Below are 25990 nucleotides of genomic sequence, written 5' to 3'. Positions count from 1 at the left end.
CAGCATTAAACCTGCTTCTTGGGAGATTAAAACTGTTTTGGCTAATTGCTTGTCCCGAAAACGCTTGTGCATATTTACTGCTTAAAGGCAGCTTTTTTATATATACTGAATAGCATCAGTCATGCATTGTTGCTCATGTGTTTATTGTACCAATTCCTTGGATCTAACTGTTGGCAAGCAAATGTGAAGCCAATTCATATGGCTGTATGAATTGGCCTTTATTTTTGCCTGCGTGGTAGTCATGCCCAAGTGCTGGATAAGGTTATTATGGCATCATAATCACCCTGACCAGGTATCATAATCCCATGGTTACAACTAGAGTTGTATACATTTGGTTTGAAAAATACTGTGGGGCCAGGAAGTGGAGCAGAGTATAACCTAGAGAAGTCTAGCAGTTTGGGGTAGAGAAGATGGAATCGCGAAGGTACGTTGTGGAGCATTTTCTGGGTGAATCTGGCAAGTGATAGGATTGAATCTTGACATAATCTAGGGCAGGTATGGGGAATATGGGGCCATCCAGTTATTGTACTCCCAGATCCCATCAGCCCCCGCCAGCATGGCCAGTGTTCAGGGATTATAAGAATATTATCCCAACAGCATTTTGAGAGCCACAGGTTCCCCAATTCCAATCTTGAGTTTATTCGCCTTTCAAGAATTAATTAACAGTGACCTGCAGCAGCATAATTTTACTGTTAAGGCAGTTTGTTATGCTTTTTAACCCTCCATTTAAGCAATTAAGACATACTTTGTGGGGTGCAGTGTTTTGAAGTGCTGCTTCTGAATATTCTGGACTATATGCCTGAAAATCTGTGATGGTGAAACTTTAGTTCAGAGCTTTCTAAACTTTTCATGTTGGTGTTGCACTTTTTAGACATGCATCACTTTGCTACATGGTAATTCAGTTTTACTAGCAAACCGGAGGCTAAACTAACCCCTTATAAGAGATAAGGACACACATCGTGTGACACACCTACACACTGCAGCCAACACAATAACATGCCGTGACTCACAGTTTGGAAAGCTCTGCTTTAATGGAAGTTAGAAGAAGATAAGAGGAGCCATAGCCACACCATCCTGCTTCCTACAGTGGCCAACAAAACACACCTGGGAAGGTCAAAGCATAGCTTGAAGACAATAACCTCTGTTGCTCACCAGCAATTGGTTTTCTGTAGCCCACTGCCTAAGAACTTAGGAGTTCCTTATAGCCATCATGGCTAGCATCTCCTTCAAAACCATCTAAGCTTGTGGCCACTGCCACATATTGGTAAATTCAATACATCAGATATGTCTTGTGTGAAGAAATACTTTATTTTCCCCCCATCCTACAACTGCTGCCCATAAGTTTCATTTGTTGAAGTGGCAGAAAAACTTATTTCTATATGGTAGTATGAATTATCCCCCCTTTTTGGTCTCTGACTGTCACGTCCAAGCATCCACCAAGTGTGAGATGAGGTCATAATCACCCTGCCCAGATACCATAACCCCATAGGCACAACTAGGGTTGTTAACCAAAAAATAGTTTGATACCAGCAGGTGGAACCAGGGCAGAACCTGAAGAGGTTTAGCTTTGAGGTAGACACAGAATGGAATCGGTAAGGTAAAGTGTACAGCCAAGGGCATTGTCTGGGTGGAATCATTGTCTGGTTATGAGGTTGATGGTTTTTTCTAGCAGCTAGTACAGGTTACCTGGTAGAAAATAATGGTCAGAGCAATAAAATACCAGCTGGTTTGCAAACCCAGTCGCAACCCTAATTTAAACAGGTTGGGTTGCTTGAGAATATTCTGGGGTTATATGCCAGCAAATCTGTGATGGTCAAACTCTGTAAACATCCCCAGCTTTTTTCTGCTGTGGTTGTCCTGTGTTTGATGTGAATTTGTCCTTAGATTTGTGATCCAGCAGTTAATCTATTGTAATTATCCCTTATTTTTGATGTGAATTTGGGTTTGTATATGCACAGAACATGTACCTTTCTTTCTGAACAACTCCCTCTTACAGTGCTTTATTGTAAGCAGCTTATTAAATTTGAGGGAGTTTAGAAGTAGCACCCAGGTTTGGGAGAAGCTGCACTTCAGGGTGGGGGAATGAAAAACATGAGCATTTCCTAGCGTGGTTTGCACATAATAATAAGTCAAACCACAGTTTACCGGAATTGTACAAAAATAGGTTACTCCTGGAGAAGAACTTGCAGTTGCATTGCTTTTCCTTTTAGCTTGGTGCAGCACAGCAGCTGAGGCATGTTTTCCGATCCCAGACGAGAGTTAAGCTTTTCTCTTCCTTAACCACAAGACCAGAAGAAACATGTTATATATTTATAGAAACAGGGCCTTGACTTTACTTGCTTATGTGCATAAGAAATTTTGTGCATCCTTTGTACAGCAACCTCTAGCTTGGTTCTGCCGCAAGACCATTGTTTTATTTTATTCTTAGATGTGTTGCAGTTTTTACAGCCTCCCCCCCCCCGCCCCCCTTTGTAGCACATTCTAATCAAAATCTTGTAAGAACAAAATATATTTAGGCAGCACCACTGATTTGTGCAGCTCTGTTCTCTGGTGTCTGTCTTAAAGTTGCATTATATCCTCTGTTTTTGTGCCTGGATCTTCTATAGCTCATGCACACATACTTCTGTGCGTTGAAATGTTGTTGGCCAGTTTCATTTCCATCCCCTTCTGCTCCATTAGATTCCACTACGGAAGGCCTCCTAAACATCAGGGGTGGCTTTTTGGAGTGGGGAGAACAAGGGTGATTATGGAAAGCAGTCTAAAAAATCTCGGAGAATATCTGAAAGAGTTTTCTGTGCTGCCCATCATAATTAAATTAATTAACACATTATCTCCATATTGTTTAGAGGTCTGACAGAAGAAGGTCCTTTTCAGAAGTAAAAATGAAAAAAACCACACCATGTACTTGGAAAGTGAGCAGTTTATTTTGGGTGTGGCACATGTAGTGCTGGGAATTTTTCAAATGAATTATTCCCTCTCTTTCTGAGTTATTCGAGTGTTTCCTTCGGTGGCAAATACCCAGCTTCTCTGAAATCCCTTCCATAGAATGACTCACAGTGTTATGACTAAAGGCTGGGTCATTTATCCCTTGAGGCACACTGTTGAGTATAATATTCCTATTGTATGCATGATGTCACAATTTGAAAGATTTTAGAATTTGCACAAGGTAGCATTTTTCTGTGAATGTTGAACATGGGGATATATATACATACACATATGTACTCAGGCTTGGTGCAGACATAGTGCCAGTGATAGCTTGGTTTCAATCTCTTGTTTAAGAACTATGTTAAAAGCTGGTTGGCAAAACATTTTTGAGAATTGCTTTTTTAAAAACTTTTTTTTATTCAAAATTAAAACAAAACATATCATCCTTATTCCCCCCCATTTTTCCTCCCTCCCCGTCCCTCCCCCCACAAAACCCACCCCCCGACTTCCTCAGCTCCAGTCTTTGATTTCTCTAAAAATGCTGTTTTCTGCATGTTACACAGTTGTATAGATCCTCAAACTATTTAGCTGATTATTATCAATAAAAAGTTTGTGAATGTTTATTCAAAGCCAGCCAAGGAGTCCAGTTCACTTTGCTGCGTCTTCAAATACTTTGTAAAGGGTTCCCATTCATCTTTAAAGTCACAGTTATCCTTGTCCCATAGCTTGTATGTCACTTTTGCCAGTTCTGCATAGTCCATCAATTTTTCTTGCCATGATTCTTTAGTTGGGGTTTCTTCAGTCTTCCATCTTTGTGCTATTAAAACTCTTGCGGCCGTTGTCGTGTACAAGAAGATGTTTTTCAGCTTTTTTGGCAGATCTTTCCCTACAATCCCTAACAAAAATGCTTCAGGTTTTTAACATTTTTGAGAATTGCTTTAACCAACTTTTACTGAGAGTGGTTACCTCTGGTGTATATGCAATGCTGCACCATGAGTAAGAAATATTAGTTTGAAATCGGTGACACAAGTACTTACAGTACCTTTGCAGTTAATAGCATTATTTTGTTGTGAAGAAAATCCAATCTTGCCCCCTCTTGGATGAAAACTTTGTTAGCTGCCCGTTTTCAGCCAGATAATCGTTGCTTCTGTTTTGTTGTTTTTTCTTTTCCCATGAACAGGCAAGGCTTGCATAACAACTTGCCCTTTCTTGTCCTGAAAAGTCAGCAGCTGAACAGGCATCATTTTGTGTTTTTCATCTCACGTTTTGCTTCATTACTATCGGCATGTGTGAAATGTCGTGGATTTCAGCAAAATGAAAACAGCAGGCATCTGCTTTCAGATATAAATGTTGTTTTTCCAATTCACTTAGTATATGCTATGATGTGAAATCCTCCTTAATCTTTCCTCTGCATTACTGTGACAAAATATTAGTGCTTTTCAAGTTCACTCTTCTAACAATTCTTTGTAGTTCTTTATGTGCATATTAAATCTGTAGAAAACGTTATTGTTTTTCCTTTTCAGTTGAAGGAATTAATTTCACTTTAAATTCAAATGGGTGAGAGGGCTCTGTTGCAATAACTTTAGACTGAAGTCATGGGGAATAGCTTATTGATATTAAAGTCCTGAGTTTTTGTTTTGCTTGAAATCCCTCTTCTGTTTTAAGGAATTGGAATAGGTCTTCTACACAAAGGGAAACTTGCCGAAACGTAAACCCAAAATTGGGGAGCGAAATAAATTCAGGTTTACTCTGTGAATGATTTCAATGGATCCTAGAATTTGTATCTCATTAATTCTGTTAGCAGGGAAATGAATAAGTCCTTTTGTCCCCTGTTGTTCCCTGAAATTACCACTGGTTACTTACCTCTTTTTATGTTCACTTCTCTTTCTTAACATCAACTCCTTAATTTTGCCGCTTAAAACGTAATTGTATATAATATCATCTACACTGGTGTGCCATCTCTTAGGTAATGATTGAATTATGGGTCACATTTTCATTCAGATAGAGTACTGCTTTGCAGGGTCTACTAGGTGCTCACTAGAGACACTATACATCCTTAGGTTTTTCTTAATTTCCTGGCTGCTGCTATGCTACTTATACCACTGGGGATGGGCTTTGCTGAGTCAGTCTAGCCAGACATCAGTCTTTAAAGAATTTAAAGCCTTACAGTGCTATTGATGGAGTAACTGATTGAGAGGTGGTATTGATGGACCTTGCCAATATTGAGACATTCAGACAGTATGTGGACCTCTAGAAGAGATGTTCCTCTAATCGTGAATGTTAAAAAGAGACTGTGTGAAGGCCAGACAATGTAAGATCTAAGGAATAATTTAACTCTTGGTGCAGCGTTATACAGACCTCGTGGAAGTAAGGTGCTGGACTAGATGGGTCATTGGCATGATCCAGCAGCCTTCTCTTATGTTATTATTAAGGGCAGTTAGCCCAACCCTTTACAGGATCTCAACACATTTAACTGCCTTTCATTTCATAAAATATCCCCATGAGATTTGCCCTATCTCTAGCGGAGAGATAAGACTGCACAGTTAGGGTTTAGAAAAGAACTGAAATGACTCTGATCAAGGTATCCACTATTTTTCGCAAATAATATGATTTGAGGGAAAATTCCTTCCTGAAGCTGAATATTGAAACAGGTTGCATCCCAGGTATGGGGGAAAACCCCCTCTTCTAACTCAACGAAAGAGTCATATCCTTCATAAATGCATCCATTGAAATTAATGAAGATCTTACCTACCACAATATTTTCCAAAATCAAACTTAAATGATTGTTTTTGTCTTGCAGGCCGGACCTGATAGACATGAATACCGTTGCTGTTCAAAGCAACCTTGCAAATTTAGAGCATGCTTTTTTTGTAGCAGAAAAACTTGGTGTTGCCAGACTTCTGGACCCCGAAGGTGAGTTAGTGAATGGGATCCTTAGTAGATCGTAGCATCAGACTGCATTGGAATTGTAACTCTCTAATGTATGTATGGTGGACATTAGCTGTGCCATGTCTTTTTTTAGATGTTGATGTCTCCTCGCCTGATGAGAAGTCAGTAATCACTTATGTGTCATCACTTTATGATGCATTTCCCAAAGTACCAGAAGGTGGTGAAGGCATCAGTGCACATGTAAGTAAAATATTAGCAATTATAAACTACATTCACATACAAAATAAGCTTGTCATAGAGAAGGGTTTATTTCACTGGCAATTGTAAAGAAAAGAGGATATTATCTGATTGTTGGGATTTGGACATTCGAACCTGGCTTGGTAATATGTGAGTAGTCTGTGCAGCTGATTATACAATTGTGTCACCTTTTATCAGCCATGTGCCTCCATCAGCAGTCTGACCACCACATTCTGCACCAGCTGGAGCTCCAAAACCAGGCTCAGGGGAAGCCCTACATAGAGTCCATTGCAGCAATCCTGCCCTAAGTTTACCAAGTACATAGACTACATTGGTCTGACTATCCCAGTCTAGGAACCACCATAACTGGTGGATGTGATTAAGCTAAGGTGGTGCAGTGGGTCAGTGCATCTGGCTGTTAATCAGAAGGTTGGTGGTTTGAGCCTACCCAGGGACAGCTGTGGGCAGGATTCCTGCATCGCAAGGAGTTGGAATAGCTGACCTTTTGGTAAAAGGCACACCTAGTCACATGGGACACTTGTGTCTCTAGTGATAGAGATCTATCCAGGAGTACCTATTCACTTTCTCCTTTAGAGGGAGTGTGACTCTGTCCAGAACGAGCATGTTGTCCCATCTCTTAGACATGAGACCTACACACCCAAAGCACAGTTTATTGACCCCATAACATAGGTGCCAGCTCATGATACATGGTTGGTAGGGGCATGAAATGAATAGAAGCAAAGGAGAAATTACGGCTGGGCCTAAACATCGTATTCAGTGCAGCGATGGGGAGGAGATGGATATACAGATAAGGGAGATATGAAGAACTGGGGGTTGTGGGACGAAGAGCTAAAGAAGCATATGGCTGATGTAGAATCTGAATACTAAGAGTTGCATAGAAAGTGGATTGCGCTAGGTTTGAATTGTGGGCTTCTTCCATCACTGCAGCATTACGACCAGGGAACTCAGTAGGAGCACGAAGGGCCAAGAGAGAGAGATGGCTATAGGACTCACTATCCTGTTCTGAGTTGGCGTAGCGGCCCATCAGATCTGTTGCTGTAGGCTTCCAGTGCTACAAAATGCTTTGATAGAACTTTATTCCTACTTACTTACTAGGATGTTGAAGTCAAGTGGGTTGAATACCAGAATATGGTGAACTACCTCATCCAGTGGATCAGGCACCATGCCACGATGATGACTGACAGAGCGTTTCCAAACAATCCTGTGGAACTCAAGGTAATGTTTACATTATCAAGATACAGAATAAAGTGCATTCTGTATTAATTCTTTTAGAGGGATCACCTACCTATTTAGAGAATGATTTACACACTCTATACAAATTAGTAACAGCCTACTCATACTCGCTTGTGTGCCACTGCTGGAGCACATAATATTGGGCTCAAGAATTCTCAACTCTTTCCCTCAGGTGCAGCCTGTCTCCTGTCCAGCTACAGCGCTGATTCTTAGTCCAACCTCACTTATAGCTAGGAAACAATCCATACATTCAGAGGAAAAGCATTGGTAGGGCTTTCCTGGGAGTGTGGGTGGTAGTGCAAGTTGCATAATTGAATGCTTCCCAGAATAAAAACGTTCTGTTGATGGGAAGCTAGCATGTCAGAGAGAAGGCTAAGCCTTCTATTGGTCATGTTAGTTTTATTAATTAAATGCATATATCCCCCTTCCTCCCAGAGGAGCTCAAATAAAGTTTACCATAAACAGAGTTTTTACACAATGCGTAGTCAGTGATACAGCTATCTTCTGACCTTGTAGATTTGGACCCTCAGTCGGCCCATGCAGGTAAAAAGCTTACCAGGTCTTGGCTAGTTACACATTGTGGCCTTTGGGCTCCTAGAAAATTGGGAAGAAGACGCAGTCCTGTTGTACAGCTTCCATGTCAGTATTGAGCAGCACAGGGGATTCCCCTGGCTTGGAGGCAATGGGATGAAATTTTAACTGAGGCTGCACAAACCATTGCCCCATCTAACTCATAGTTTGGGGTCTGGACTGTCAAGTCACATTTCGAAGAAAGAAATTGAACAGAATTCTGTGCCAGCTGCTGTTTTCTGGATTGAAACCATGAATGCCAGTGCTCAGGACAGTCAGTATTACATTTGAATTTAAGGCATGGGGATGCCAAGTGAAGGTTGAATTAGGCACTTGACAGTTTAATTCTCCTTTTCCCATTGTAAATCTAAGAAGGGGTTTGGTTGGGATACTGAGTAAACCCACACAAACTGGTTCCACACTTATGGGCATGAAAAGATTTTCAAAAGCTTCAGCAGACCAACAGTTCTGAGTAAATAGTAAAACAGTATATTTTAGAAACATGACAGCAATGCTTGTTTGTTTTTCTTTAGGCACTTTATAACCAATATTTACAATTTAAAGAAACAGAAATTCCACCAAAGGAGATAGAGAAATCAAAAATCAAACACCTATATAAATTACTGGAGGTAAGCCATTTTTTTTAATGGATTTTCGAATGCTGGTCTTGTTTCCTTTTATCTTGGCTTTATGTAATCATTCCTTGTTTTGAAGGTTTGGATAGAATTTGGGCGTATCAAGCTTCCTCAAGGTTACCACCCCAATGACATAGAGAAAGAGTGGGGGAAGCTAATTATTGCTATGTTGGAAAGAGAAAAAACACTTCGACCAGAAGTTGAAAGGTATGTTGGTATTTTTGTTTTACAAGCTTGCTTCTCTGCCTGCTCGTTTGAAAATGGCCAGTGCAGCATTTTGCGAAATGGACAAGGGCACTTTTATTAGAATACTTAAAATCAACTTTAGGTACATTGGCAAGTTAGAATCTGATTTGATAGGCTCAACCATTTATTATAAGAAATCCATCCAAACCTAAGCTTAATTTTATTACTAGGGTCTACACCCCTGCTTGCTCTGCTTGCCAGCCCCCCTGCCACTTCACCCCACATTAACTTCCCAATCCTCACAGCTGCTAAGCTTACTATTCACCTTCCCAACCCCATTTCTGAAGCCACTTCTTTCTTCTGTTCTGCTCTCCTGTTTTCACCTTTGCTCCCATGCCCATGTCTTCTCTCACCCTTTTGTGCAAGCCCCCTTGCACACAAGGTACCCCTGTGATAATCTCTTGCATGTCCTCTTCCCACAAATTACTGCTAAGCACCCTTTCCACCTTCCGGCCAACTGTGAAGCCACTGTCCTCTCCTGCTCTGCAGATTCTTTCATGCCCCTGTTTACCTCTTTGCCCCATTCCAATGCCTCCTACTCCTTTCTTTCTTTCTTTTGCAGCCCCTTGTGCATTCCCATTTTCACCTTCACTCTGTTTTTTTCTTCCACCCTCCTTCCATTTCTCAGTGCTTCTTTGCGCACAGATCACCCCCCCCCAACATAGCTGTGCCTTCTCTGAATTCCTGTTTTGTAGCCCCTTTGCACATACCCACACCACTTTCACCTTCGCCTTCTTTTTCCTCCATCCTTTTTTCAACTCTCACTTGCACACAGACCACCTCTCTTTCCGTGTCTCTTCCTCTCCTATACGGCAGCCCCTTTTGCACACACAACCCATCATGATATATGTTACTGTATCTTTAAGATGAGTAGATTAATAAGAGCAATCCTATCAACTATTGAGATCAGGTGCCTTCACTGTACTCTTTTCGGCGCCTGCTGAAAACATGGTTGTTTAGACAAGCTTACCCAGATGCTTAGAAAGTTGAGGTAATTTAATCTGTTTTAGTGTTTTGTATGTTTTAAAGTTTGGGTGTGAGTTTTGATTTTCTTGTTTTATATTATTGTAAATGGTTTTGAGGCTTTTCACAATCAAACAGTGTATACATTTTATGAAATTAAATTAATTAATTAATTAACTTGTTTCGTTAGGCAGCCTTTTTCAGCCTTAGGTCTCTAGACATTGTTGGACTACAACTCCCATCATTCCTAACCACCATGAGCAGTGTTCAGGGATTATGGTTGTTGTAGTTCAAGAACATCTGAGGACCGAAAGTTGAGAAAGGCTGAGTTAGGGGATGCTAAGTTCAGTTGGTGGGTGTCGTACATATATGTGTGTTTTCCGGAAATAAAAAGCATTTCTTAATTACTACACTGAATCTGGAACTTCATGTTAAAGATAACATGGTTGCAGGAGTGAAATGCATGACAGTGAGATTGCGCTTTGTAATATTTGACGGTTCCGCATCCTTCCTATCTGTCTGTCTGTCTGTCTGTCTATCTGTCTATCTCTATCTATCTATCTATCTATCTATCTATCATCTATCTGTCACATGAGGCAATGGAGGAATGGAAGTGGGAGAAGGTTGAAAGTTCATTTCCCCCCTTTCAGTAACCTTCTCGCTCTATTCTAACAACCATAGAGGTTTGAGTAAAGTGGTTGTGGAGAGACACTGAGATGACAGTTGTGGATTTAAACCAGGCATAGGCAAATTCGGCCCTCCAGATGTTTTGAGACTACAGTTCCCATCATCTCTGACCACTGGTCCTGTTAGCTAGGGATGATGGGAGGTGTAGTCCCAAAACAGCTGGAGGGCTGAGTTTGCCTATGCCTGATTTAAACTATGGTAGAGGTTTAAGTAAAGCAAGCTTTTGTAGTAGGAGCCAAGCAGGGCTTTGCTCACAAGGATTTGCTGTGCAAGGGGTGAAAGCAACATGGGAATAAAAGAACTAAGCCCTTCCCATCTCTTTTCAGTTGCAGCTTTCATCCACCACTTGCTTTACAGAGGTTTCAGTGGTGATGGAGGGAAGAAGGACTTGTACTTAAGAAAGATGAGGCTGTGTATTAAGAGAACTGTAGTTGCCTTAGTGTGTGGGAGAGGAGAAAATGCCAGTCCCTAAGAGTAGGAATCTAGTCTTATAAATGATGGAGCATGCGCATGTATGCTCTACTTGCTAAGTCAATTTCAATATAAAGTGGGCTTCCCAAATGATCAATTGCTTCCCATTGTTCATATAAGCAGTTTGGGATCCCATTTTCCAAATGTTTTTTTGTTATGATAAAGCCCTTTCATGGTGACTTGAACACAGTTGTTTTCACATTATATAAATATTAGGTCTCTTTCACAAATCTTCTTGACTTCACAAAAGTGGTGCTGAAGTCAATAGATAGGGAGCTGACATGTCACAGGATCATATAGCAATAAATTCGTAGTATACTTTAATGCAGGCATGGATCACAGGCACCCATGCACCCAGAGTTAACACGTGTAGTTACATGCTGTTCAGCAGTCAGTATGATTTTCCCCCGCCAAGCATGCAAGGGCCAAATAGCAAGCCAGCACAGTCTTTTAAGGAAAAGCTCAACTTGTTTATAGCTTCAAGCGGCAATGGCGTGATATGGGTGGGGTTTTATAGAACATGAAATGATTGAATAATAGGAGTAAGAATGAAGCTCTCTACCTTTTAGAGAAGATAGTGTGCAGGCATCATCCTTGAGGAAGATCCCAGCTGCTCATTTACCATTTGAAACATGAATAAGAATTGAGATTTTCTGTGAGCTGAAAGCTAAAGAATGCCATTGGATTTCATTTTTGACATTAACATGACTACTGATTGCCAGGAGGAGGTAAAATACATATACCAACTTTGGCAAACATTCTGAATTACACACACACACACAACCCATAGTGATGAAGCAGCCCAAATAATTGATTCACTGTCACATTTTAAACCACGGTATCTCCATTAAATTCAACAAAGTGGCATCAATATGGCAAGGCAGACACTAATTTTCCTATTTAGAAGATAATGATTAATCGTAATATTTTGACCTGATTTTTTAAAATTAATAAATGCATGTTCTATGTACTTAAAGTGAACAAACCACACATACTTAATTTTAGTTCTTTCCAGCGGGGGCTATGTATAGTTTTAAGAGGGACATGGCTAGAGCATAAGCTTTAATACTGTTTATAGCAAATGTCTAGACTGCTGTGTATGGGGCCAATGGATGTTTTGGGAGCAGTATTTCTGAAGCAAAGTGGGTATGGACCTGGATGAGAAACTACTGAAAAACCTATGTTAAGTGTAGGGAGACTAAAGGTTGTGAAACTGTTGAAGGGGAGTTCCCTCCCCACTCCTCAAATCGTTTAGTTTGTTGAAATTGGATGAGACTTACATAAAATATTTGGCATCCCTCTTTCCGAGTGAACACCCTAATCATTCTGATTAGTCCATACTTGCACAGGCAATTCAAGCTACAGAAGCCAAGCCCACATTGGCATATATAGCTGAAGGCGAAGTCTTCTGAAGAGGAATGAGAACGTTACTTGCAGGGCTTTGAATATGCATGCTGAGACCTATTTAAGGATGCAGAGCTTGGTTTTTGTCCTTAAAGCCATCTAGTCCCTGGAAGGTGTATGTTTTTGCAGGCATTTTGTCTTCTCGACTTTTTAAATGACCAGCGGGATAGCTTTCTGGCTGTAAAAAAATGAATGCGAACAGTTACGGCTACCACAGCAGTGACTCTGTATTTAGTAACAGCACTAGCACCCGGACCAGCATTGATTCCAATGAAAACTTCTTGTCTGTTAACTGTGGTCCAACCCTTGTTAATTCTTGTATAAGCTTTGGCAATGGTCCCAAGGAAGGAACCAGGTAAGTGCTGGTATTATTCTGCAGAATGTGGTGCGTTTTTATCTGGTAGCAGAATCGAGATGTTAATGACCAGCCCCATGTGATTTGTCTTAACTTCTGACTTCTTTTAGGTTAGAAATGCTGCAGCAGATTGCAAACAGAATTCAGCGAGACAGCCTGGGCTGCGAAGACAAACTAATGCTTGCTCGAAATGCTGTGCAATCAGTAAGTGTATTTGGATAGCTAGTTTCTTGTCTCTTTATCTGTATAAAAAAGCCCCAGCATAGACCACTGGATAAAGGGGTGGAGTTGAAGCTGCAAAATCTGGATTAAAATTCTTGCACAGACATGTACTTCCTGGGTGACCAGTACCAAATCACCATCTGTTGGCTTGATGTCTTCTGTTTGTATAACTGGAATTACCACAATGTCTCTTGGAATTATGAGGACAAGAAGAATACCTCTTTGTTGGTTGGCAGGGGCTAGAACATACTGGGATATCCTAGAAAAGCATGCAAATTATTTCCTCAGTCGTGTAAAATGGAGGTGGAAGCTGATGTTAATAAGTGGCAGACAAAATGGACAGGCTTAAAGAATGTTAAATGTTTTAAATTCATACACTTGTTGGATTCCAAGGTGGTTTGTTTTTAGGGTGGAGAATGTATGTTCACAGCCTCACTTGAGAATAGGATCTGTTTCCACCCTGCAAATACTAAGGGTGGAGACAATTCTTAGAAAGAAGACAGGTGCTATAATTTTGCAAGCAAGGTTTGTGAAAATGATTAAAAGTGCATGTATGCTTTTAGGCAATATTCTCCAAGTCCAAGGTTTTAGAGGGGTCGGTCTGTAAATCCAGGAGTTCTCTGTTCCTTACAGTATCCAAGAATTGGATGGTGTGTTTTTTATAGAGTTTGTAAGAATGTGGTCGTCTGCGTGGAAATGTCATGCGGCAGGTTAATCAAGTTTGTGGTTGTGGTGGAGGACGACTTACAATTTCTAGAACAGGTGCAAAGGTTATGTCCCTAACAATGCTGCCTATGGCTTAGACCCTAGTATTTTACTTGAAGATATGAAAAAGGAACTCCACAACCCTGTCATGATGTAATTTTATCCAGCTACCACCTTGCAGTTAAAGACATCTACCTCTTGATAGCCAAGTTATAATACCATTTAAAAGCCACCAGCAAATCTCCTATCACTCCTTTCCTCCAGCCTCCAAGCCTACAAAACGCTTTCAGTCCTTTGTTACATTATTGTGACTCCAACCATTGCATCAGCTGTAGTTATCTTAGGGCAAATGCCATCAGCAAAAACAGACTGTCTGGCGAACTTGTTCAGTAAAAAAGAATATTGCCTGCAAGTCTTTGCAATGTCGTATGTTAGAAAGGTGTGTAGCAAGGCAACTACACATTTGTAACCATTTTTGAAAGCACTTCAGCCATAACAAAGAGAAACCTTAATCAACCTTTTGGAAGGCATTTTAATGTAGAAAGTTGCAACCACTCAGAATGGGAAATTTTTCCAACAGAAAAGAAGTCTGATCCAGGGACACTTGAAGTCTTGCGCTTTGCTGTAAATTCTCTCGATTCACATCATTCTTTAAGACTATCACCTTATTTTCCAATGACTGACTTGAAATCTAGTGGTGTTAACTGATGAAAGCAAAAGCTAAAATGTTTAATATTTTAAGTGTCACAATCTTCACACACACACACACAGCACGCAATGGGTTAAGGAAGTGGCAGGTTATGGGTTTTTACACATGAACGTTGGTTTAGCTGTCTAAATTTCATTGTCACCTTATTTTGCTACACACACTGGACGAAGCATGCTGTTTTATGTATATATAAAAATGTGGATTGGTATCCAAAAAAACCCAAGTATCTGGGAGGTATCTGACTGTCATACTCAAATTAGATCCATTGAAACAATGGACTAACTTAAGTCTGCTGATCTTAATGAGTTTATTCTGAATATGATTTAGTTGGTCATCACCGTGATAATGTGATTTTCACCTTGGGTTTATCTTACCATGTATGTTAATCCACAGATAAACATTGTAAAGCATGTCTGAATAAAGATAACTATTGTAAACTATTGTAACTATTATAATTTTCAGAATATGATAATGGTACAAAATATTCCTTGTATATTATATAAAGTTTCTTCTCCAATTAAATGCATGATTAAATTCAATTTGTATTTTTAACACAGGATGCAAAGCGATTAGAATCAGGTCTGCAGTTCCAGAATGAAGCTGAGATCGCAGGTTATCTACTTGAATGTGAGAATCTGCTGCGTCAACAAGTCTTGGATGCCCAGATTCTTATTGATGGAAAATATTATCAGGCAGATCAGCTGGTCCAGAGGTTTGTGCATTTATGTTATGTAGAAATATGAGCTTATGTGAATATATGCTTAAGAATTTATTCTCTAGCCCATGAAAGCCCCTTTTCTTTCTTTTTTTGATGCAGAGTAAGCTGTGTAGATAGATGACAATATTTAGTTGTAACAAGCTCTACCCTCACCTGAGTTATATATTTTTCTTTTCTTTTACTAGTTTATTTTGGGTTTTTTTTTCCTTTTCAGAATTGAAAATTAATGAGATGATGCTATTATGCTATTAATAAATTAAATAACATGTAAAAAGAAAGAAATCGGAGCATTCATTTTACTTCCTATCAGTAGCTATGCAAAAGCAAAATGAAGGCTGCAGCTGGTAATATCTGCAATTTTAACAGAAATACACTAAAAGTAAAAGGATGCCCACATACACCAGAAATTTCAGTCTCCCAGAGGTAACTAAAATTGTCCTGAACTAGATAACTTAAATGGCATGGCAACATGGCAAAACCTTTTTCCTCTGTAGATTGTGGCTTGGCTGCCTGGACGGCTTATTTGATTTTGCAAGCATCTCTGACATGTAGTGTATGTCTAAGCTTTATTTTCATTAACTTTAGCTTAACTGTAGCTTGCCATGTTGTCCAACCTGAACTGCAGCTAAGCTTAAATCCAGCTAGTGGAAACAAGCCAATTTCAAACCACACATATTTTTTTCCTAACCATAGTTAAGATTAACCACAGTTTGGTCACACACTAAACTGCAGTTAATCCAAAACTGGAAGTGGAAGCTTCCAGTCTGCTATTCATGACCAAGCTGGAAAGAAGAGAGAAAAGGGAGAGTGCATAAGCCCAGGGGGAGACTAGCCTTGTTGTCATGGAACAGCAGCCCATGGTTTAGCATTATGTTTCAATATAGCCATAGTATGCAACTTATTAGTACACTAGCATGATCTCCTATATCCTATATCCTTGGCTATATTTATACAGTGCTGATGCTTTGAGATATTGCCAGTTGTTCTCCCCACACCCCACATTAATATCTATGCACATAAATGATTGTCAGACACAGGCATTTAAGTATCTGTCTCTTTAAAGTGGTGTAGTGGTTAAGAACGGTAGGCTTGTAATCTGGTGAACCGGGTTCGCGTCTCCGCTCCTTCACATGCAGCTGCTGGGTGACCTTGGGCTAGTCACACTTCTCTGAAGTCTCTCAGCCTCACTCACCTCACAGAGTGTTTGTTGTGGGAAAGGAAGGGAAAGGAGAATGTTAGGCGCTTTGAGACTCCTTCGGGTAGTGATAAAGCGGGATATCAAATCCAAACTCCTCCTCCTACTCTTCTTCTTCTTCTTCTTCTTCTTCTTCTTCTTCTTCTTCTTCTTCTTCTTCCTGCTAATGCACAGAAAAACTTTTCCAAAGCTGAATTTTCTTTGAATTTGTCCCATTGAGCTCAATGTGATCGAGCAAGTTTTCACACTTCTTTGGTCCATCTGCTCCCACGGATACATTCATATGAAAAAATGTATTGTAGAAACTGCATTCCCCAAAGGTACAGCCCATGAGTTGAGGCGAGGCAGTTGCAGATCAGGTGGCAGATCTGGGGCCTGAGGAGTGCGCTGTGCCCCTACCTCCGCCACTGCCACGCCCCTACGGCTGGTGCGTGCTGCTGCAGTGGCTGTCTTTCCTGCTGCTGTTTGTTAAGGTTGCTGTGAAGTAGGTGCACTTAGAGCAAAGGGCCTAACTTGGCAACAATGGCAGCAGTGTAGGGCATGCCCAGCAGTGGGGTGTGTGACAGCAGTGTGGTATGCCCATGGAGGAAGAGGAGGGGGCATGGCATGCCCGTGGCAGAGGAGGTTGAGGGGCGGTGGTTGTTTGTTTGGGGGGTTTTTTTTGCCTCAAGCACCAATACCTCCTGGGTCAGCCCTGACACCCACAGCTTCTCTGGGAAGAGTGTTGTTACTGTTATAGACTGAGCACTTTCCATCTTGATTGTGGAAATCACTACTGATTGAGGAGGATCCATAAAGAATCCAGTGCACAACAGATATTCTTTTTGTGCCAAGTTTACAGAGATGCTTGGGAAGCATCACACAGAGACAAAATGGATCCCTTCAATTTTCTCTTACCTTATAATAGTTGTGTTTGGGGCTACAGTTGTTACAACAGTACTGTATATTACTTTAATCCTTACATTCTATTCTTAAAGAGGAGGATGAGTTTGATCCTGTCTCTGCCTTTCCCAGAGGCATTACTTTTCATTATGATGGCTTTATTATGCACAGACACACACTATTACTTGGCACATTACCATCTAGCTCCATTTCACTTTAAAATTCCTAATATATCTGTCAGTTTATCACCAAGGTTTACTGGAATGTGCGGATTGAACTCTTAATAAACAACCCCCTCCTTTTTTATTTTACACAAAATACAAGATAGTTTCATTATTTTTTGTTTTTGAAATGATGGGAATTCATGAAAATCCCAAGACGATATCCAGATCTTTTCACTTCTACAGTAAATGCTTTTCTGGTTTTTGAAACAGGGTTGCAAAACTGCGAGATGACCTTATGGCCTTAAGAGCAGAGTGCTCCTCAATATACAGCAAGGGGAGGACACTGACTACAGAACAGACCAAGATGATGATATCAGGAATAACACAAAGCTTAAACTCAGGATTTGCACCAAACTTCAGCCCCAGCTTAAACTCTGGACTGAGCCAGGGCTTATCACCCTCCTTGACATCATCGAGTATAACATCAGGTTTATCATCGGGTCTTTCTTCAAGAATGACTCCAGCCATCACCCCAGCATACACCCCAGGTTTCCCACCACGGTTAATTCAAAGCTACATAACAGGAGTTGACACTGGTGCACTGCAAACACTCAAATTGATGCAGATCCGAAAACCTCTGATGAAATCGGCATTTATCGATCAGAATTTAACAGAGGAGGAAGTCAACATGAAGTTTGTTCAGGATCTTCTCAGATGGGTAGATGAAATGCAGGTAACATCTTTACATGTACATTTTTTTTAAAATTTTCGGTCTGTGCCTGATCATTTTCCTCACCCGCTTGAGGGCTCGACTTTAATTTTCAACTTCTGCTTTCAAGGTGCAACTTGATCGAGCTGAATGGGGTTCGGATTTGCCAAGTGTTGAAAGCCATTTAGAAAATCACAAGAATGTCCACAAAGCTATTGAAGAATTTGAGTCAAGCCTTAAAGAAGCAAAAATCAGTGAGGTACAGCTTTTTTGGGGAGGAGTGTTGTGGTTATATTAAGTGTGCAGGGATTTTGTATATTAAGCAGCATATAAAATATATATATATATATATTCTTTGAACCAATTTGTTCTTTACAGATCCAGATGACTGCTCCCCTTAAACTCAGCTATGCAGACAAATTGCACAAACTGGAGAGCCAATATGCAAAACTCTTGGTAAGATTGCAGTCCCACCTTTTATTTGGATGCCACTTTGATGACAAAAGGTTTAAAGTAAAAAAAAAATGGATTTCTTTTACTATCTTTTTCAAGAACACCTCAAGAAATCAGGAAAGACACCTTGATACCCTTCACAATTTTGTATCTCGCGCTACCAGAGAACTCATATGGTTGAATGAGAAAGAAGAGGAGGAGGTTGCATATGACTGGAGTGAGAGAAATACAAATATAGCACGGAAAAAGGACTACCATGCAGTAAGCATTGTTAAAATAAGTATTGAATGTGACCCCCCCTCCCCCCCTTTTTTTTTTGCTCCTGGCTTCTATAGCTAATTGTCTTTTTATTTGGAAGGAACTGATGAGAGAACTTGATCAGAAGGAAGAAATTATCAAATCTGTTCAGGAAATAGCAGAACAATTGTTATTTGAAAACCACCCTGCAAGGCTAACTATTGAGGTAGGTTGTTAAGCATAACTTAGGAATAGAAACAGAGTCTCTCAAGGCTCTTTTTATGGGCTGTTGAAACAGAATATAGACTTGTTTTCTGGGTGCAGTCTGTAGTCCCCATGCTTCATTTCCAGAAAATGTTCAGTAAAATAAGACTATTTGATTTCACAGTCAGGCTCTACATAGACATGTCATAAACCCACTGCCCAACTGTACAGCGGGGAGAGGGTTATTGGTTGGTTGGCTTTCCTCTTGTTTTTGATCATGTATTTTGTACTTTTATATTGAAGGGTGGTATACTGTGCAACATTAATAATAATAATACTGGAAAAATGAGAAGTTGACAGAAACTGAAACAGACAGATTCATCAATCCCTACGTGCATTTCTTGCAGTGTATTGTAGTTCACAAAAGCTTATGTCAGAACAAATGTGTTTATCTTTAAAGTGCAACAGCATACACTTAATTTTGACATGACATGACAATGACATGAAATAAATGGGATCACAATAAAATGTAGCATTTGTGGAGGGCTGCTATTCCAAGGGCTGGCCAGCCAGACATTCTTGCCAGTTCCAGTGTCCAGCCAGCCTACCATACCCTGTTGCAAGATACTCCATTTCTTTCCATTCCTATCCTCCTCCTTGGCCCCATCCCAGATTTCTGTTGTTAATGCTTTTGTCCATCAGATGCTCAGCCTTAGACACTTTACTGAGAGCTATGTTACATCAGTTCCCATCAATATTCCAGTGAGGCTGAGTTTTGTAACCTGTGACAGGGCAGTGGTTCTGTGTTTTCATTTGACAGGGAACTTCTGGGCCTTTCTTATGTGCAAAGGTTTCATTGCTTCCATTTAAGGTGTGAAGTTGAGGCACTTGCTGTTGCTCATAAACTCCAGATATTGTTTGGACATTGAATTTATTTCAGACTGGCATCATGTCGTGTGCCTACACTGTGTGACTTGATTCTAGTCCAAAATGCATCTAATGTCCAAACAACACCTGGAAATTTATGAGTGCTTCTGTTTTGGTTTCAAAATGCATGCTAACTGCCACAGGTGCCTTCAGACTTCCAAATGTGATCATGCGGTTGTCAATTAGGAAACTAGGTTGTGTACAAAGCAGATAGTCATGCAGGGTTTGTGCTCTGAAGCAATAAGGCTTTTATGCAAGAAGATAAGCTCTATGATATTTCCAGGCTATTAAGCAGCACTGTTGGGGCTGATGTTGGAGGGGGTGTTTCTATGTAAATTAATACTAGATATATCCTATTGGTATCTCCTAAAAAGTTTGTATTTATAGACTAATTCAGACTGCATTCAGATGTCACAATGCACCATCATTTATCTAGAGAAGGAACTACCGTATTTTTCGCTCTATAACACGTACCCAACCATAACACGCACGTAGTTTTTAGAGGAGGAAAATCTGTAGGCATGCCACCCATAGGCATTTCCTCCATAACACGCACAGACATTTCCCCTTACTTTCTAGGAGGAAAAAAGTGAGTGTTATGGTGCAAAAAATACAGTAGCTGGAACAAATCTTGGACCCACACACTTCCTCTTCCACCTCTGGTGCAGCTGTGAGGAGATTGGAAACTTTCTCTTTTGATTAACCACAATTTAATCTGATGTCTGAGCCCTAGATGGAAGTTAACTTTTAACTATGGTTTGATGAAATAAGGTAGCTTGATGACTCCATGGTTTGTGCTCGACTTGTTTTAAACAAGCCATAGAAAAGGTTAGCTCCAGGTGGAACGACAAGCTGCAAGTAATCAAAAAAAGAAGCGAAAGCTTTCAGAAACCTTCTTGCAGGTGCAGCAGAGGGGGGGAGCATGTGAGTCTGAGTCTTTACTGTGGCTTGTTTTCATAATGATAGAACAGATCAATTTCACTATCTGTAGGGTATTTAGCAAATTGAGTTGAAATGTGTCTTCTAACAGAACAAGGCACCCACTGGTTTCCATGGGAGATGCTTGAGAATTCTAAATCTACAGTATTTAGAGCAGCCTCTGCTGGCCAACAATATTACTGTTCTACCATAGCAGGGATAGAGCAAATACTGCATTCAAGAAATTCAAGTTATAAATGACAGTTATTTTAATAAGTAAATTGTTCAGAGAGTTTTATTGCTTTTTGTAGAGAACTTGATATTTTGAGAGGCTGGTGTGATTTCTTTTCCTACTGTTATAACAAGTCGAAGGCATTTGAGTAGGAAAATTGGTCAGGGCAGGGGCTTCAATTCCTCAAATCTCCCCCCTTCCTCATTTGAATTGCTTCTGTTGCACAGCGAAACATGACTTGTTTCCTCTGCTTGTATCCCTAAGGCCTACCGAGCTGCAATGCAAACACAGTGGAGCTGGATTTTGCAGCTTTGCCAATGTGTTGAACAGCATCTGAGAGAAAACACTGCATATTTTGAGGTACGTAACACATGGGTATTATTGTAGAGTAACCACAGATTTAACTCTTAACAGCAGCAAGAAGAAAACGATTTTTAAATGCTTTTTTATGCCAAATAATAGCATATTGACCCTGCAATAAATCTAAACCAGAATTTTCACATTTCACAGGACTTCCTATTTTACTGCTGCAGATGTCTGTAAAAAGTGCTGTGTTGTTTTTATTATGAGTTTTGTTGCATATTTTTTCAGAGTGGATGTGAACTAAAGGGCTTAAGCTACTTTTTTTCACACCAATATTTTCATGTGGTTCAAATGGGCCAAGAAATCGAGTAACCTTTCCCACTTGATTTTAGAAGCAATTATTATTTTGCTGCATGTTCTGAATTCAAACAATACAAACCACACCACAATCATCAATGAGGAAAAACATCTGTGAGTGGCGGGAGAAGGACAGGAAGGGGAAGAAGAAACTTACCCAGGTTGCACTGGAAAGAAAGTCCCTGTACAGGAATTATTATTTTTCCCAACTGCAAAGAAGTAATGCATATTCAGATCATTAAAAGGGTACCCAGTTAACTTCATAAGTATCTAGGCATTGCAGAGTGTTGTAAGCAGCAAGTTTGAAGGCAGAGAGAGTTGTTGACTTTGCAGCCCAGTGGGTAAAGAGGACTGGTGGTTTTATCCCCTTTGGTACTGGAGACCCTGGGGTGAACGGGCTCATTTAGTTTTCTAATTGATTTTAGAAACTTATGTCTCCTTTATCTAATAAGAAAGTATACCACACTCTTGGATTATCAGCCTGGGCTTCAGACTGCTGTACTGACTACTCACTTGAGGACAGAGCTTGCAATGGTGTGTTTTTTAAATCAAAAGGTGTTTTTTTCATTCTAGTTTTTCAATGACGCCAAAGAGGCCATAGATTACTTGAAGAATTTAAGAGATGCTGTTCATCGAAAATACAGCTGTGATAGGTCCAGCAGTATTCATAAACTGGAAGATCTGATCCAAGAGTCGATGGTAGGTATCATCCATACATACTCAGCTAAAGCCATTTGTGCTCTGCTAGCAGAGTAGTAAAGGTAGACAGTGAACCCAAAAGTAAAGGAAGTCTCATCACAAATTGTTCTTTCTTAAGGGGAACTAATCTTATCACCATTGTTTTCACAATTCTAGCTTCAAAAATAATAATTCAAGAAGCTCATTATCTTAAACAATGTCAGTGAAATATATGGATGAGATGTTTCTCATAATTCCTGATGACCATTTTTGGCAGTATTCTGTACCTTTCTGTTTCCACCACTGAAGAAGAGCAGTAATTGCAGCTCTTGACTGATTTGGGACTTTTGGACAACCTATAGACTGGCTTTTAGTGTCAACAGATTGCACAGTGGCTACAAGCCAGTAAACAGATTAGGACATGCCCAGATATAGAAACTATCCTGTTCTTTTTATTATTATTATTAGCCACTGGCTAACAGCCAGGGAACATCTTCAGCTTGGCAGAGCATGAAGTTACCTAAAATAAAAATGTAATCCTCTTCACAAACAGAATCTTAGGTCAGGGACATGAATTTTTACCACTGTTTCTCAATGTGATTGGTAAGCAGTGCACAGGAATTAAGCTCTGCCCCTCATAGCCCTTACTATTGAAAATGGGACATAAATGGCTGCCCCCAACTATTTCGTGGTGAATTACACAAATGGACCATCACCGTCTAGGGCTGTTGACCTAATAAACAGTGGTGGTTAGAGAGTACTAATAGCACCATAGATACCATTCTGGTTTATGTGAACAATGTTTATAAGATACCACAAACAGCAGAAAATATATTTTAAGTTTCAAAGAAGAACACATTTAATTTGCAGCTGCTTCTAATGTTTCCCCTCCTCTTGTTTTCTTTATAAATTGGCTTTTAGGAAGAGAAAGAACAGCTCCTGCAGTACAAGAACACAGTGGCTGGCCTTGTGGGGAGAGCAAAGACAATAGTTCAGCTGAAGCCGAGGAATCCAGATAATCCACTGAAAACATCCATCCCAATCAAAGCCATCTGTGACTATAGACAAATTGAGGTTGGAACCTTAGATTTCTTCAAATCAATTATGGGCAGTTAATGAAGACAGTTAATGGCATGTTCTTGGAATTCTCTTCCCTATCAAACGAAACAAGTCCCTGCCTTCCCAATTGGGGCTTAAGTTGTTGGGTCCTGCCCACCCCCCACCCCCCAATTTTACTCCCCTGTCACTTTCCTAGTGGCACATGTTCAAGGGAGTGTGCTGTAAGAACAATATAAGAATATTACGCTGATTCAGATTTTCTGATCTTTCTGTTGAAAACCAGATAACCATTTACAGAGATGATGAATGTGTACTGGCAAGCAACTCCCATCGGGCAAAATGGAAAGTGATTAGTCCAAGCGGTAATGAGGCCATGGTTCCCTCCGTCTGTTTTACTGTTCCTCCACCCAACAAAGAAGCAATAGACACTGCAAACAGGTAAGCGCTGGCATAGCGTGCACACAACATGGAAATCCTTATTGATCTTATTTGCCTTCCAGGAGCTTTTCTATGCACAGCGTACAGGAAATTTATAACATGTACCCTTTTGACTGCCACTTGACAAATCATTAATTTAGACTCTGTCATTCCCCACCCCCTCTTTGTGCATTTCAGAATTGAACAGCAATATCAGAATGTCCTGGCCCTGTGGCATGAATCACATGTAAACATGAAGAGCGTGGTCTCCTGGCACTATTTGACAAATGAAATTGAAACTGTTCGAGCCAGTAATGTTGCTTCGGTAAGTTCTGTGCCTGTTCCAGCACTCATAACAAAACATACCTAGCCTAATATTCCATGATTCGGAAGCAGTTATCTATAGTGGCTAAAGCTGAGTGTAGCCACACACAGTTCCCGAATATTTGGTTCTGTAATGTGCCGTATTCCTGTATTATATCTGTGCAACAACAGTTTGCTGCTTGCATCCAGAAGCTACAACCTCCCTTTATATCATGATAGGCTAAGATTGTGGGAAGCTCCATGTTTTCCATAGTAGGCATCATTGCTGAAGGTATGTCAGTGTTGTATTGGTGTTTCTTATACTAAGCACTTAAAATGTGCATATGTCAATGTCTGTAAACACCCAGCGCATGTTGTCTGGTCTCATTGGAGTGTCCAGGACATTTATGTGGGTTTTTAACTTGTATGTATTTGAAAGTTGCTGTATGCATTTCATTGAAATGAGTCATCGCAATTGACTTTTCTTCTGGTTACTAAAGAGCAATTCCTCTACAGGCATCTTCCAATGTGCTGCCCTCACAGAGCAACATGTGTATTACCTTTTTGGAACATTAAAATACTGCCTTAAGAAACTGACAAAACAGTATGTGGTTTATAAAATGGCACCCAACATTAGAAAGACTTTAATTACCCCTCCTGATTTTTAATGTTTCCTAGATAAAGACACTCTTGCCAGGTGAACACCAGCAGGTTTTAAGCAACTTGCAGTCCCGCTTTGATGACTTCCTTGAAGACAGCCAGGAGTCCAAAGCCTTTTCAGTTGCTGACATTGCTCAGCTGGAAAGGGAGGTGAATGTGTGCAAGCAGTACTACCAAGAGCTCCTTAAGTCTGCAGAGAGAGGTAAATATAGCACATCAACTGTGCAGAAGTCTCCCATACAAGATGCTTATGGTATTGACTACCCTTTCAATGTTACATACGTGAACTATACTGCTGTGGCTCTTTCACAGCGGTGCTCATTTCAGAAGCAGAGAGGGAAATAGATACCAGTGGAAGGCGTAAGTTGGGAAAGTCCAAAGGCCCATTCTTTTTTACAGTTTCAAATGGAAAAAATGAGCAGTTTGCATGAGTATTTGTTATTTTTTCTACAGTTGCTGCTGCAGTGTTGTCAAAACAGACACACACTTTGGCATGTATGCTTTTGGCATGAATATGTAGTAAAAAGGTAAAGGGACCCCTGACCATTAGGTCCAGTCGTGACTGACTCTGGGGTTGCGGTGCTCATCTCGCTTTATTGGCCGAGGGAGCCGGCATACAGCGGCATGACTAAGCCACTTCTGGCAAACCAGAGCAGCGCACGGAAACACCGTTTACCTTCCCGCCGGAGCGGTACCTATTTATCTACTTGCACTTTGACGTGCTTTTGAACTGCTAGGTTGGCAGGAGCAGGGACCGAGCAATGAGAGCTCACCCCGTCGCGGGGATTCGAACCGCCGACCTTCTGATTGGCAAGTCCTAGGCTCTGTGGTTTAACCCACAGCACGTAAGCAATTACCTAGGTCTAACAGTGAGCACTCAGAGCCAGTTCAGACATTAAGATGTTGCTTTTCAAATAGCAGAAGAGGAAGTGCGATTTCTGTGACCCGCGTCCCACATGGTATAGGTCAGCTGACTGTAACTCTCTATACTTGTTTTGTGTCTGTTTGAAATCACTGAGCTGTCATTAACACAGATGCTCCTAAGAAAATCACTTAGGAAACGGGAAGGAAAAAGAAGAGCTGATCTCCCCATGACTCCCCTTCTGTTTGTTTTGTTGTTCATAACACACAGAACTGATTCAGATATTGAAATGTTATATTGCAGATAAAAGAACTTGTGCCCCTGCATAATTGCTGAAAATGTAATATGCATTTTACTGGCACACAATCTGAGATCTCAATTGGGTTCCTAAAATGAGCTGGTAATAATTTGTGTGAGTAAATAGAACAATTATTTTGGCA

General features: G+C 40.4%; 1 protein-coding gene across 38 annotated transcripts in view; it reads left to right on the top strand.

The window, feature by feature from the left end:
- The window catches only part of DST (dystonin), a 304267-nt gene that overhangs the window by 128220 nt on the left and 150057 nt on the right, over window positions 1-25990 (top strand). For all 38 annotated transcript variants that reach the window (XM_053381110.1, XM_053381108.1, XM_053381102.1 and 35 more), the window contains 18 exons: window positions 5726-5838; window positions 5948-6054; window positions 7168-7287; window positions 8409-8504; window positions 8590-8717; window positions 12747-12840; window positions 14830-14984; window positions 17502-17964; window positions 18071-18199; window positions 18319-18396; window positions 18493-18654; window positions 18752-18856; window positions 21176-21271; window positions 22145-22270; window positions 23171-23323; window positions 23592-23746; window positions 23924-24050; window positions 24707-24890. In XM_053381110.1, the coding sequence (XP_053237085.1) occupies window positions 5726-5838; window positions 5948-6054; window positions 7168-7287; window positions 8409-8504; window positions 8590-8717; window positions 12747-12840; window positions 14830-14984; window positions 17502-17964; window positions 18071-18199; window positions 18319-18396; window positions 18493-18654; window positions 18752-18856; window positions 21176-21271; window positions 22145-22270; window positions 23171-23323; window positions 23592-23746; window positions 23924-24050; window positions 24707-24890 (2591 nt within the window). The remainder of the gene's footprint in view (window positions 1-5725; window positions 5839-5947; window positions 6055-7167; window positions 7288-8408; window positions 8505-8589; window positions 8718-12746; window positions 12841-14829; window positions 14985-17501; window positions 17965-18070; window positions 18200-18318; window positions 18397-18492; window positions 18655-18751; window positions 18857-21175; window positions 21272-22144; window positions 22271-23170; window positions 23324-23591; window positions 23747-23923; window positions 24051-24706; window positions 24891-25990) is intronic.

This window comes from Podarcis raffonei, chromosome 3 (assembly GCF_027172205.1).
Source record: "Podarcis raffonei isolate rPodRaf1 chromosome 3, rPodRaf1.pri, whole genome shotgun sequence".
NCBI lineage: Eukaryota > Metazoa > Chordata > Lepidosauria > Squamata > Lacertidae > Podarcis > Podarcis raffonei.
This window is presented reverse-complemented; position numbering and strand designations above follow the sequence as displayed.